At 36.0% G+C, this 15338-nt stretch overlaps 1 protein-coding gene across 1 annotated transcript; it reads left to right on the plus strand.

Annotated features, from left to right (window-relative positions):
- Positions 1–593: 593 nt before the first annotated feature.
- Positions 594–14788, plus strand: capza1a (capping actin protein of muscle Z-line subunit alpha 1a). The gene is made up of 9 exons (XM_084127712.1): positions 594–666; positions 3777–3840; positions 4481–4532; positions 4808–4871; positions 8236–8442; positions 8548–8627; positions 10581–10731; positions 13556–13618; positions 13769–14788. Exons 1-9 carry the CDS (start codon positions 628–630, stop codon positions 13907–13909), a joined length of 861 nt encoding a protein of 286 aa, XP_083983838.1. The 5' UTR covers positions 594–627; the 3' UTR covers positions 13910–14788.
- The last annotated feature ends 550 nt before the right edge of the window (positions 14789–15338 follow it).

Consider the following 15338-nt stretch of genomic DNA (forward strand, 5'->3'; position numbering starts at 1 on the left):
AGTATTAGTGTATGCATAATAACCAAATATGGCTTGATACAATTTGTATTGAGCAGAGCAATATAATGGAAATTTAGACATTATTATATTAATACCATTAATACCATTATATTAATACCAGCACCTCAGTACAAATTAAATTAATTCATTAATTCATTAATTAAACAGTTGGTATATCATAATAATAGAAACAAGACGTGTTTATTTATTTTAAACGTGTATTTTAAGCTTTTTTCATATTTGGTACTGAGAAAAACAAACATACTTAAAGGAAATTTAAGAGCACAAACAGTAAAACAGGCTACAAAAAATTCAACAAAAGTAATCTTCTACAGGTTATAACGTTATGCTTGTATAATACTGTAAATGGCTATTTCGCTTAAAACATGAATGACAACTTTTTTTAGTCTTTACTGAATCAAAACATTATAAAAAATAAAATAAGACATTTCTGCTAAAACGTATATGCTAATATATTTTTCATTAAAATTTACCTGACAGACGTCGCAGAGTGCAACGAACAAACTTTACGTTGTGTAGGTAAATATGCATTTTTTAACTCTTTTGTCATGTTTACGATTGTTTTCCCGTGGTGCACTTTGACAGGGCAGGTCCAATTGAGCCAAGATGGCGGACTTTGAGGAACAGCTTTCCGACGAGGAGAAGGTATATGATTATCTATTCAGGCTCCCTGATTTATCTTCCTTTGTCTGTTATTAGTATATGTACACCTTTTATACTCTCATGAACATGTCATATATGTTATTATGCGTAATGGATGTTTTAAAGTCTATAAAATCCGCGATGAAGAGTGTGCTAAGGAAGCTAGCAGGCTAACTGAAACTCGATCTAATCGAAGATCGCACTCTCAGAGACGCTAGAATGTGTTAGAAGGTGACTGATTAATATGATATTTTTACTTGTAGAAAATGTATTCTACTAGATAATAGTAGCGGTTCCGCATCAACATTGGAAGTATTGTTGAGTTTACGGACTATTCGTAGAGGCTGATTGCTGAGGTATCTAAATAAGGGGGGAAATAACTTCATCAGTATTGACAATTTATGTGTTGTATATAACATCATGTATATTTACAGTAGTGCACTTTTTATTCTCTGTCATATAACTTAACATGTTATGACAGTCGAGTGTCGTATAACAAACTTATTTTAGATCACTGTTGCTATATATGTGTATTTGTTTCTAATCTTATCGCATATATAAATGGCTTCATTTCATTTGCCGTTTTGGATTTATGTGCTGACTGAGGCCAAGGGGAAGTTCTTTCCTTGCACTGAAACAGGGGCGCAACCTCAGCTCTGGTCTTGTTTGTATTCTCAGCTGAGTGTCGGTGACCCAGCCCTCTTTCTGCATGCTCTTACATGCGCGCGGCTCTTCCGGTCTCACGCGCTCTCCCTCTGCCACGAGCCGACGCGAGTTACGGGCTGTTCCTGTGTGCGAACTCGCCCCTCCACCTCTGCAAATGATAATCAGTCGTGTTGAGGCCAGTTGAAGGAGGAAAGAAGCATTTCAGAAATGCTTAGATGTGGAAAGAAAGCTTGTTGCAGCTGCAAACTGCTGAAGATTGAGTAGCGTAGATGTGATATTTAGATACCCCTGATATGTTGTCTAACATCCGTGAGAGCTAAAGATTGCCTAACTTATCCTGTGCTTGAGGGCACAGTTTTTTAATGTAAAAAAAAAGATGAAAATAATGATTTTTTATTTATTTATTTTTTTAGATATTATTAGTCATACTATAGGATAATAATGTTGAACACACTATTTTAGTATGCTTTGAAATCTTAAAGGGATAGTTCACCCCAAAATGAAAATTCTGTCATTAATTACTCACAATTAAACACTTTAATTCATCTTTGGAACACAAATGAAGATCTTTTTGATGAAATCTGAGAGCTTTCTGGCCCTCCATTGACCGCTATGCAACTACTACTTTGACGCTTCAAAAGGTTCATAAAGAGATCATAAAACGCGGTTTAGTCCAAATTTTCTGAAGAGATTCGATCGCTTTATATGATAAACAGATTGAATTTAGGCTTTTATTCACATATGAACTTTCATCAACTCACACATCTGTTGTGGTTAACGGAAGCTCAAGCATGTTTGCTTGACGTGTGAGAACCAATGAGGTTCATTCCTGTGCATCAAGCAGGTTCGGTTGAGCTTCTGTTTATGTTTGCTAATCAATGGTTATATGTGAATATTTAATAGCCTAAAATAAATTAAATCTGTTTATTATAGAAAGCGATCAAGTCTTGTCAGATAATTGACTAAACTGCTTAATATGGATTAGTTTTACGATCTCTTTATGAACTTTTTGAAGCGTCAAAGTGGAAGTTGTGTAGCCGTCTATGAAGGGTCAGAAAGCTCTCAGATTTCATTAAAAAGATCTTCATTTGTGTTCAGAAGATGAACGAAAGTCTTACGGGTTTGGAATGACATGAAGGCGAGTAATTAATGACAGAATATTAATTTGTTGGGTGAACTAACCCTTTAAAATGTTTGTTATATTAAAGCAGTTGTACGGGAATTGAGCAGATTGCTTCTTCCAGCTAAAAGTGTGAGCAAGATGGAGAATTCAATCACAAAAAAAACTTATTGTAGTATTCCAGTGTAAAACAGGCTGTTTTTCAATATGTTATGAGTAATTAGTAGATTTTCATTAATGACAGGAATTCAAATTCTGCAGAAATCTGAGGCTGATATGATTGTAAAGCACTTTGGGCGTACAAAAGTACATAATAAAGTGCTATATAAATAATTCATTAATTAATTCATTCTGTATATTGTGTGGGTCAGTTATTAACTCATCCATAATAATGCATTAATTTACCTCAGCACCCATCAGTAATAAAGGTTAACTTTTTTGAGCATGTGATTGGACAACGAAACCAAAAACACCAAATTCTTTTTGTCAGAAAATGTGCATGTGTGCTTTATTTCTACATACAGATCAAATTTAGGTTTTAGAAATGCTGTCATGCAATAGAACAACCCAGGGTCCAATCAGAACAACCATCAGAAAAATGTCAAGATCAGGCATGATTTTGTTGCACATATTTTGGAGAAACAAAACTTTTTTTTAGGCATCCTAGATAACTTCACTTTCAATAGAATTGAAAGTTGTTATACCATGTGTAAGTTGACATATTTTCTTCATTAGATGGTTTGATCATTCTTACAATTTGGATTTGAACCATTGCATTTCCAAATAACGTAACCAAATGTATTTTTTTTTCTCAGTTAATTGTGGACAAAATATACTAAATGGGTGTTTTTTTTTACTGTATTTGTTTGTTAGTCTGCTATGTTTGTCAGTGAAGACAGACCCTGTAGTGGTTTCCACTGGAATGAGTCCAGAATGGGAGTCAGAGCAGGACTCGGTGTCACTGCCTGGCCCATAATGCTTACATGTGCACTGCTAAGAAAAGCCTCAACCCTGCCGCCTTCTAAGGAGTGACCCGATGTGGGCACAGTGTGTTGCTAATGCTAAGGCACCATTTGACCCGTTTTCAAAGGAAGTGTATAGATACCAGCTTCATTTAGCTGATAAGTGTTTGTGGCTCTTAGAGTCTATGGAAATGTTTGTATATGTATAACACCCCAACGATTCTCAAAAGTGACCGTTTTTCTTGGGGTCGTTTTAAGGTTTTAGATGTTTTCTGGAAGCTTAGGGTTTGAATAAACACTTGACATGAATTTTGCGTGTATGCAGCGCTCGCAATTTCTTAAGTTTTACTTTTCTTTTTCCACAGGTCCGCATTGCTGCAAATTTTGTCATCCATGCTCCCCCTGGAGAGTTCAACGAAGTCTTCAACGGTAAAATGTTCATGAAATATGTATTCAGATATCATAAAGACAGAAAAGCACACCTGGCATATTTTGTACTTCCTTCATTTTAAGATCTTAAGATTTTTTAATGTTTTTGGAAAAAAAAGTCTCTTTTGCTCAGCAAGGTTATTATAATAATTTAAAATAATAGTTTTCTATTGTAGTATATTTTCAAATGTATTTTATTCCTGTGATGCAAAACTGAAACTGTCACATGATCCTTCAGAAGTCATTCTAATATGCAGATTTTTTGCTCAAGAATTTATTTATTTTTATCATTATATCAATGTCGAAAACAGTTGTGCTGCTTAATTTTTTTGTGTGAGATCCGTGATGCATTTATTGCAGGATTCTTTGATGAATAGAAAGTTCAAAAGGGCAATGTATTCAAAATATTTTTTGTTATATTATAAATGTACATTATACTGTTACTTTGAACAATTCAATGCATCTTTGCTGAATAAATAGTATTCATTTCTTTCCAAAAAAAATAAAAAAAGTTTTTGAATAGTAGTAGTACATGTTAGGAGGAATCACATTATAATGACTATATATTTAAGTCGCAACGTGACTCGCTGACATCATAATGTTCACATGATATCACATGATTCCTTTTCTTTGGTTTCAGATGTGCGGCTACTGCTCAATAATGACAATCTGCTCAGGGAAGGGGCGGCTCAGTGAGTAGCCTGTCTTTATTGTACTATTATGTTACTATAAAATGGAGTCTAGACTCTGTCCAGCAGAAGCCATTTGTGCACAACCAGTTTTCAGTGTCTCTTTCAGTTCAGAATCCCCTTCGCACTATGAATATATATAGAGAGAAGTGATATATTTAGCTCAGTGGCTTTATCAAAAGTCCTTGATAACATTTTGTGAATTATTAATCAGAGATTATCTGTTAATGTTGCAAATTTTAAATATGATACTAAACATTGTTTTCTGTTTGTGACAGTGCCTTTGCCCAGTACAACATGGATCAGTTTACACCTGCTAAACTTGATGGAAGTGAAGATCAGGTGATTAATGTTCATCTAACGTTCACCAGGAAGTGAAATGGACCCTATTTACTTTCTTTAAGGGATGGTTCAACCAAAAATGAAAATTCTCTCATCATTTACTCATCCTTATGCCATCCCCGAAGTATAGGATTTTCTTTGTGAGTCCATGTAATGCCATTGAAAGGCTGCCGCTTGTTTGACGCTTGAAAAACCACACACAGCGATCGTGACGATAATCCGTACGATCCCAGTGCATGAATCAAATGTCTTCTGATGCGAAACAATAGGTGTTTAAGAAAAATACTAATATTTTTAACTTTTTTAACTATAAATCATTGCCTCTGGTCTACTGTCATATGAGCGTTAACAAAAGGGATGTGTGATATAAGTGTGTTATAAAGCCTGTGTGAGAAGTGGTGCCATCGTGATTTTTCAAGCGGCACCCATTTAATGGCTTATTTTACTATGGATTATTTTCCTAAAAATCTTTGTTTGTGTTTATCTGAAGAAATAAAATCAAATACATCAGGGATGGCATTAGGGTGAGTAAATGATGAGAGAATTTACATTTTTGTGTGAACTATCCCTTTAACACACATTCCTGGTCATTTTGTGCACGATTCACCAATGCACATTATTCCAAAGAAAACGATGTTTGTCTTTGGAAACTGCTTGTCAAAAATGTGCATGAAATTACTTTTAATTTTAACCACACTGAAAAAAATTATTTGTTGAATTTAATAAAAAAATGTATGGTAAGTGGTTGCACACAATTGATTTTACCGGTAGCTACATTTAAACAAATGCATTAAGTTGAACTTAATCAATTTTAGTTCAACTTAATGCATTTGTTTAAATGTAGCTAAAATCAACTGTGTGCAACCACTTACCATGAAAAAATTGATTAAATTCAACGAATCATTTTTTTTCAGTGCAATAGCCAAATATTTTTTAGCCATTGTTTTAGCAAACTCATATTTAAAGGGACTGTGTGTATGAATTTCTCCCATCTAGTGGTGAAATTGTATTTTGCATTCAAACGAATAATGCTCTCAGCGCCTCATTTTTTCAAATGCGCGTTGCATCTACGGTAGCCGTTATGTACCAAAAAGCTATGACAGGATGTCTTATAATAGCACTTCGAGTTTTTCTTCGGGTGAACAGGTTTGTTATTTAAAACAAACTGAAACTTGAAACAACGAAAAAAAGAATGTTACAGTATGAATTACTGACTGTGAAAAACATTAACTATGGTAATTAGTAGTAATGCCTTCTTTACTCGTTATATTTTTTGAAGTACGTGCATTGTTAGATATCATCATCATCATCATCATCAGCGCCTTCTCTAACGTTACTTTACTCAATAGCTGCTATTCATCAAAGAGCCTGTTTAACTTTTAACTATACATGTTCTACTGTCTATATAATAAAGTACACAACCAAGCAATGAAAAAAAAGCTTGTAATTAAGACCGTAACATTGACTTACCTGTCGAGAAGAAAGCAGGCAACTTCAGCATCTCTTTTGAAAGCTTTCTCCTGCATTAGCTATCCCGACATTAACCCTTGTTTTGTAATCTCCGGTCACGTTTACTTTTACGGTCTATTTTGGACTTTTTCGACGACGAGGACTCCTTATCCTGTGACTCAGCATATGTATGAATGAACGGTGTATAAATAACCGTGCAGTGCAGCCTTTTAAACTTGCCGGGGCAGTGACAAGCGCCCCTCACTGCTCTGCTCCTCCGCTTCTGCTGGCTTCAGTCACGTGACGCTGGCTCTGAACGAAAACGCGTTGTGGAAACGCGTTGGCCTAGTACTTTTTGTATTGATTTTAGATAATAAAATACCTAAAAAGCTACACATAGTCCCTTTAAGACTAATAAAATATGGATTGTTGTAACTAACTATCCAGTATATCAATTAATAAAAGCAGGTCCTGCCATACGCTTTGTTAATTTTTCTCAGTGAATATCCTGTTTCACTAAAATACATCACATTACTGGAATAAAATGGGTTGTTAATGCCATTTTCTGTTGATAAAGAAAACAACTAATGGTATTTGAATTTTAATTAAAAAAAATCAACTGAATCACACTCAAAATTCAGCAGTTTTTTATTATTTTTATTTTACACAAGTGGAAAAGTACACAAATGTTTGGCTCTTCTCAGGCCGCCTTCAGTGTGTTCAGTTTGATTGGTAATTGTAATCTGCTGCTAGTCAAAACCCTTAAAGGGATAGTTCACCCAAAAAGGAAAATTCTGTCATTAATTCCTCACCTTCAAGTAGTTCTAAACCCGTAAGACTTTCGTTCATCTTCGGAAAACAAATGAAGATCTTTTTAATAAAATCTGAACTCTCCGACATGCGTTCACGCTACAACATCTGCTCTTGCGTCAAAACACAACACGCATGTGTCGTGGTTCTCTCGTGAACACGCGTTGGAGATTAAAGGACAAGTTCGGTATTTTACACTTAAAGCCCTGTTTACAGATCGTTTCTGATGAAATAAAACGGTTAAGATTAAAATTTGGACACATGCTGCTGTCCCGAGAATTTTAGGTTTCTTTCGCTCCTCCTACAGAATGGCAGCCTATGTGCACTGGAACAATCCTTCCAAAAAACGCATTAAACTTTCGTTTACAAAGACGTGAAACTCACAGAGTGGTCAGGGGTGTTCACTGATATGCTCACACAAAAATCGCTGCAAAAGATGCTTTCCAACAGGTTTTATCGTAGTTTTTGTCAAACACACACAAAAAAAACTTGGACAAAAACGAAAGTAAACTTTCTTTGTAAACGAAAGTTTAATGCGTTTTTTGGAAGGATTGTTCCAGTACCCATAGGCTGCCATTCTGTAGGTGGGGGGGAGAAGCGAAAGAAACCTAAAATTCTCGGGACAGCAGCATGTGTCCAAATTTTAATCTTAACCGTTCTATTTCATCAGAAACGATCTGTAAACAGGGCTTTAAGTGTAAAATACCGAACTTGTCCTTTAATATTTTGTAGATAAAGTGGTAAAAAAAAGAATTGCACAAACAAAGCACTTGCGTTGCTTCATAAAATTGAGGTTAAATTACTGGAGTCACATGGACTACTTTTATAATGTCCTTACTACTACTATTCTGGGGCTTGAAAGTGGTAGTTGCATAAGCTATCAATGGAGGGACAGAAAGCAGATTTCATTAAAAAGATCTTCATTTGTGTTCCGAAGATGAACGAATGTCTTATGGGTTTGGAACGACATTTAATTAATGTAGTAATTAATGACAGAATTTTCATTTTAGGGTGAACTATCCCTTTAAATCTACAGCAGGAAAAAAGTGTGTACTTTAAATGGAATATTGTATTAAATTGTACTTAAACTGCTTCCAAACTGCAGGTTTTGATCACAGAGCATGGAGACCTTGGCCACGGCCGATTCTTTGACCCTCGTAAGAAACAGTCGTTCAAGTTTGACCAACTGAGGAAAGAGGCGAGTGACATACAGTCTTATGAGGGTGAGGCAGCCCTCAGGCCGTGGAGAGATGCTTGTGACGAAGCCCTGAGGGCGTATGTCAAAGACCATTACCCCACTGGAGTCTGCACTGTGAGTTCACTAGATCTCATTTGGGTTTATGTTAAAGGAAAAGCTTGTTTAACAAAGCAGTTTGTAAGACACGTTTGCTGACAGTTCTTGTATTGTTGTCTTTAGGTTTATGCGAAAACCATTGATGGACAGCAAACCATCATTGCCTGTATCGAGGGTCATCAGTTTCAGCCCAAAAATTTCTGGTAATTTCTTTATCGTTTATCCTGTTGTTAATAGTATGACTTGAGCTTTAAAGGTTTAGTTCACCCAAAAAATTACAATTAAGTCATTATTTACCCTGGTGTTGTTCTAATGCTGTATGCACCTCTTTCTTTTTCGGGCCACAAAAGGAGAATAAAAAAGTATCACAGAACGATCCCATGAAATCCCATTTTATTTTTTATTTAATGAAAATCCTGACCTTGGATGTTTGTCGTCTTTGCATGTTCATGAGAGACTAGGGCTGTCAAAATTGCTCAAAAATGACGTTCGAATATTCCCTCTAAAAAACACACGAATATTCGAACTATTCGAACATCTGGTTGCGCATTTTGTCAATGACGCGCATTACGTCAATAACAGGACAAATTAATACAAAGAGACATAACTACTTGTATAGGTAGTTAATTTAAGTTTGAACATATTTGACAATGTATTACCAACACAAAACCAAGTAAATAAACTAATGGCCAAGGCGCAGACCTCACTCTCGCTCACTCGCAGGCTCTCTCTCTCTCTCTAACTTTTACCATGAGGTTCATAAAAAATAAAGTGCTATTAAAAAAGAAAAAGACTACTTACATTCTTGGTGCTTGTATTAAAAAAGGAAAAAACTGACTGCAATTTATTCCATTGTCTTTTTAGTGCACTGTCAACTTTCAGCAGTGACGCTGTGCTAGACAGTGCGACTCGTGTGACCTGTCCCTCAGGCAGCGCGCGCGCCCACTCGCAAAGCAGACAGCCGCGCCTCTGCTTCCGCGGACGTGTTTTTCCATATTCGAAATTCACATTTGAATATTAATTTTCACGTTCGAATTTAAAACTATTCGAATATATATTCGAATTTAGAATATTCGTTGACAGCCCTATGAGAGACTATTAGCGCTGCAGCTCACTCCGACTTGCCCAGAAAAAGCACACATATAGTGAGAAATCAAGATTAATAAAAGTGCGACAAAATACAATCCATGTACTTTCTTCTATGAGGCGAATATATCTTGTGTTTGTCGCAACATCAACAAGTTATCGCATTCACATCTGGTTTTGGACGGCAATAAAATCACAAACTAACCCCAGTTAATGTTGAAAATACCTTGCATTCCCTTTAAAACAATTTCAGTTTGAATAGGGCTTATGTGTGAATTTCCCAGGATGCACCTGGTCAAGTTGGTTGAGAGAGCCCATTGTACTAAACTGTGTTTCCAAAATTTTGATTGGCACTCTTAAGGGCCAACAAGTTTTTCTATTCCACTGCGCTATATTTGCATTGCTTTTCTATGTAAACAAGCTAGATGGATGTGTTTGACTGTTGCACTCGCATCTCTTGTCTTTTGCAGCGTCTCGCGCACGACACGGCTTTCTAAAAACACAGTGCTCAAGTTAAAAGAAGTTTAAGAACCCACGTCTCTGCGTTTTAAAGTAAAAACACATTCTGTGTGAATGGCCCATAACGAGTTAAAAAAACATAATAGTTGTTCACTCTGACTTGAACGAGGCTCAATGCCTGATGCAGATACCGGCTTTGTTCCAGTTATGATATATGATCTTTAGATGTGTGGAATGAGCTCTGCCCCACCCAGATCGTGACTTTACTGTTTCTAGATACAATTACAGTATGTGTCTTTTGAATGGAGAACAGATGCACTAGACGGCAAAGGTCACCTACACGCTGTACTGACAAACTAGCTTTGCTCTTTCACACGTACAGACAGCACAACACGTGGCTTAACGGCACAAAAGAACATCTTTCTTTGAGATGTCATATCCATAATAGATTTCTAGGAACTAAATAGTGAATGGTTTTTAGTATAATTATACATGATTGCGTGCAACATTGCTTTCTTTCCACAATCAAACTACTAGAAATACAGTCAGTCTTGTTCTTCTTGTCTGTATGATTAATTACCGTTAAACTTCCTCCATTTCTCTGAACACAGGAACGGGCGCTGCCGATCGGAATGGAAGTTCTCCATTTCTCAGCCCAATGCTCAGGTAGTGGGAGTGCTGAAGATCCAGGTTCATTACTATGAGGATGGCAACGTGCAGCTGGTCAGCCACAAGGATGTGCAAGAGTCTCTGATCATCAGCGTAAGTTATTTGAACTCAAGACTTCCTGTTAATGAGTCAGTACAACACAAACAACCTGCCTGATAAAGCAACAGCCGGCTGCCCTAAGAATGACATTTCTAATGACAGTAGGTGTGGTGCTGGATTGATAGATGAAGTCTTTTTAGTACATCTGCTAATACTGTTTGTTTTCTGAGCTTTGTTGAGTTCTTGGATTTGATAGTTCTGCCTGACAGTAAGACATTTATAATGTTACAAAAGATTTCTATTTCAAATAAATGCTGTTTTTTTAACTTTCTGTTTTAAAAAAAATGAAGCGGCACAACTTTTTTTCAACATTGTTAATAATCAGAAATGTTTTCTTGAGCTGCAAATCAGCATATTAGAATGATTTCTGACGAATCATGTGACACTGAAGACTGGAGTAATGATGCGTAAAATTCAGCTTTGGCATCACAGGAATAAATGACATTTTCAAAATATATTAAAATAGAAAAGTCATTTTAACTGTATTTTTAATTAAATAAATGAGTCCTTGTTTAGCAGAAAAGACTTCTTCCAAAACCTTTAAAAAAAAATCTTACCAGCTCCGAACTTTTGAACAATAGTATATAGTGGTGTGACGAGATCTCGAGCGTCGAGGTGAAAATCAGTCTCACGATATCAGCATCGAGTTTCCACAGTTATTAACAGTTCCACTGTTATCGTTTACATGTATGGAGCGCATCTCAGGAGCTCGGTTAACAAACTCCATCTCTGCATATTCTGAGAGTTTAGGTTCCCTTTAACGTTTATCTGGGAACGCAGTATGCGTCATTTCACCAAATTTGTAACGTAAATCAACTATAAGCCTATGCCAACACAGGAGAATGCATCAGTATGTTTTGATGTCCGCATATTCTTGTTTAAGAGATTACAGTGGCTGTAGCATTTCTATCGTAAAGAATTGGCCAAATATGAAAGATTATGTGGACATTTAAATGAAAAGTTGTATGGCCAATATTAAACAAGTGTTTGATCATGCTGTCGTTTAACAACAACATTCACCAGGTATTATAATACATAATGTACATAAGTTTATATTATGTATATAACATTATGTATTTTAACAGTGTTCAATAAAAACACATGATTACTTGATTTTGGATCAATTATTATTGCCTCATTGTTATTATATATGTATTTTAAGTAATTTTAAAGGGTATTGTTCACAAAAATTATCAGATTAATCATCTAAATAATCAACCGATTACTCGATTGACAACATAATCATTAGTGACAGCACTAGATTAGTTAAAACATTTCAAAGTGCACCTGCATTGTTTTGCATTTTGTGACTTTCAGTCATATATTTTGTCTTCGAAGGTTTCTTAAAAATTGTTGAGAAATTGGCAAAAACTCACCGCTCCTTAATAACTGTTCATATATGGTGCGTAGACCAAAAAAACCCCAAGGGAAATGATTCAGAAAAAGCCAGTGCACTCTATCAATGAGGGAAAAGACAAACCTTGAGAGATAAAACCACTGCTTTAATGGCAAACGTTTCGATCACGTGACCTTTCTCAATGCCAAGTCCATCATTTCCCTTAAAAATTTTGTTGAAATATCATCTCGTTCTTGTGAACCCAATATTGTGTGTCGTCTCGTTTCGTGAACCAATTGTATCGTCACACTCAAAGTAGTATATATTTAACATCACCGCAATTGGGATTTTGTTCAAGCCTGTACAATTAGAATAAGCATATGTAAAAGAATCTTTGCTTTAGCTTATTGCTATTAATTATAATAACTTTTAATTGTCAATGTTGGATGTACAGTTTGCCAGAATATAATATTAATTTAGACAGCTTGCTGCCTCAAACTTTCACAGCAAATCTCAATTTCCGAATGCTCGCAATAGCAAGACGAGAATGATAAATTAGAAAAAGCATCAGTTAAACACCTGATTTTTTTATTCCTTTTGCTTTTTATTTATTGTACTAGCGCCACATGCTTCCTTTCTTTGTTGAGAAGATAATAAGAGAGGAAAGAAATATGAAATTGCCCAGGAAATCCATTTAATTCTGAACAAAATCACCAAAATTAAATAAAATCATAATTTAAAAATTAAAGGGATACTCCACTTTTTTTGGAAATAGGCTCATTTTACAACTCCCCCAGAGTTAAACAGTTGAGCCTTACCGTTTTCGAATCCATTCAGCGGATCTCCGGGTCTGGCGGTACCACTTTTAGCATAGCTTAGCATAGATCATTGAATCGGGCAGCGCCTGAAAATAGTCCCCAGCTCGGTAACTTCCAACGTGACCAGGACTAAGTTTGTCTAACCTATTAGACCTATTTCAGGCGCTGCGTCATATCATTACGCCTGCTGGACTCATGGTACGGCAGCAAAGTTTCTTGATTATTACGCAGGAATGAGAGTATAGTTCCTAGCCATATCAGCCTAGAAAATCGCAACTTTACATTTTCCGTCGGTCTTAGTACACGATGTAACTACAGAAGAGTCAAGTTTTAAATAGGAAAAATATCAAAACTCTTTGGTCATTGTTTTGAGAGAGATGCTAATGGTCCTGTCCGATTCAATGATCTATGCTAAGCTATGCTAAAAGTGGTACCGCCAGACCCGGAGTTCGGCTGAATGGATTCGAAAACGGTAAAACTCAACTGTTTAACTCTGGGGGAGTTGTAAAATGAGCCTATTTCCAAAAAAAGTGGAGTATCCCTTTAAATATTAAAAAAAAAAGAAACTTCCCATTAGGAATTATGAGTGAGCTAATTTGGTGCTTTTGTTTTTGTGGTTTAGTGATCTTTTTTTTCCCTTTTTTTTTTTCTTATATCTCAACAGAATGAGGTACAGACTGCCAAGGAATTTGTCAGAATCATTGAAAATGCTGAGAATGAATATCAGGTTAGTTTTCCAGTTGATTTTGATTGGTTAGTCATTGTTTTACAGTTCTGTCATTGAATGTTACTCTTGATAGAGAATGAAATTAATTCTTACATAGCACCTGATCAAATAATGTGTGAAGTTTGATTTCCCCTGCCGTTTGCTTTCCAGACGGCCATCAGTGAGAACTACCAGACCATGTCTGACACCACCTTCAAGGCCTTACGTCGGCAGCTTCCCGTCACCCGTACCAAGATCGACTGGAACAAGATCCTCAGCTACAAGATCGGCAAAGAGATGCAAAACGCTTAGACACACGGCATGCCTCCGCTCCTGCTCGCGTTACAAGCCAAGAGACAAGCTACGAGGGGCCCATATCTAAACTTGAACCTATACCTGAATCAAGGGCAGGGCCAAGGCGAGAAGGTCCTTCGAGAAGTGTGCTAAACATGTGTCTGTCTTTTTTTTTGTTTTTTCTTTTTTTTGTTTTCCAGAAGCCACGGTTTGACCTCAGCTGAAGAGACTGCCTCCTTTTCTGTATTGTAGGAGGGCTGCAAGCTTGTTTTAATGGGTTTAGCAAAAGTTTTTGCTGTTGAACAAATACCTCCCATGACACCAGTGTACAGCGTCACAAATAGCCCCCCCACCAATATCGCTTACTAATCGCCACCCCCCTAGATCAGCGCTCCCAATGCTTGACACACACTGAACGTTTTGCACTTAGCCCATATGATCAATTGAGTCCATTATGTTTCCTTTTTTTTTTTAGAAAGTCGACACTCCAAAGTTTTGCTTCATGTTTAGCCATTAGAAATCATGTAACCGTACGTAGCCCTGGCTGGTTGTGAAGAATATCTTTACACCAGTTACGCATCACATAATAATTGGTCTTTTTTTTTAAAGCATTGTTGTAAGGTGCCATCATTTGAATGTGCTGTCAATTGATCACAGAGGGTTGTGCCAAAGTGAGCATTGTATTTGTACAGTAAGTCGTTTGAGGTTACTGTTCTGTGTGGAAATGGTCCCATCATCGTACTCTGGTGTCTAAGAATGGTATATATACTGTATGCAGTTACGCAGAATATTTGTTATCCCTCACTTCAGCCTCCTATCCTAGCTTTTATTGCTAACTATTTTTTACAAAATGTAAGAACAAATATGATCCCAGAGGAATAAATGATTTGCACCAAACTGACTTCATTATTTTGTGTTATAATATACGGTAACACAATTTTAATGCCATATATATTATGTACAATATTAATATTTATTTTACTTCAAATGGGGTATCAATTTGTTCTGATTGTTTGTATTGTTTAGGAATGCATCATGAATTCTGAAATTTGGCCCTGTTTGAGTTAGTTGTTTTGGTATTCGTAATTGTTTTAAAAAGAAAATACTAGGTTGTATTTTCTATATTGTTAACACATTATATAAAACTATAAAATATTATATCAGATTATAATAACTTCTGTAATTGATGCATATTTTCATTGGTTCTTTTCTACACACCTGCTTAAAATGCTAAAATGTTTGTTTGATTCTTTCTATAAAAAGGAATTTAAATATCAAGTGAAAGACTATGCATTTTTATGCAACAATGTGTTTTTATACTACGTTTCATCAAATGTAGTAAATCTGGGTGTGTTCATACAGATAATTTGTAAACTGTTCCCAATATACATTAGCCTCAGAAATTAAGTTTCGAATGATGATGTTTTCCCTCAGAATTTAGCATTTA

This window comes from Abramis brama, assembly GCF_963993115.1.
Source record: "Abramis brama genome assembly, chromosome: 11".
NCBI classification, from domain to species: domain Eukaryota; kingdom Metazoa; phylum Chordata; class Actinopteri; order Cypriniformes; family Leuciscidae; genus Abramis; species Abramis brama.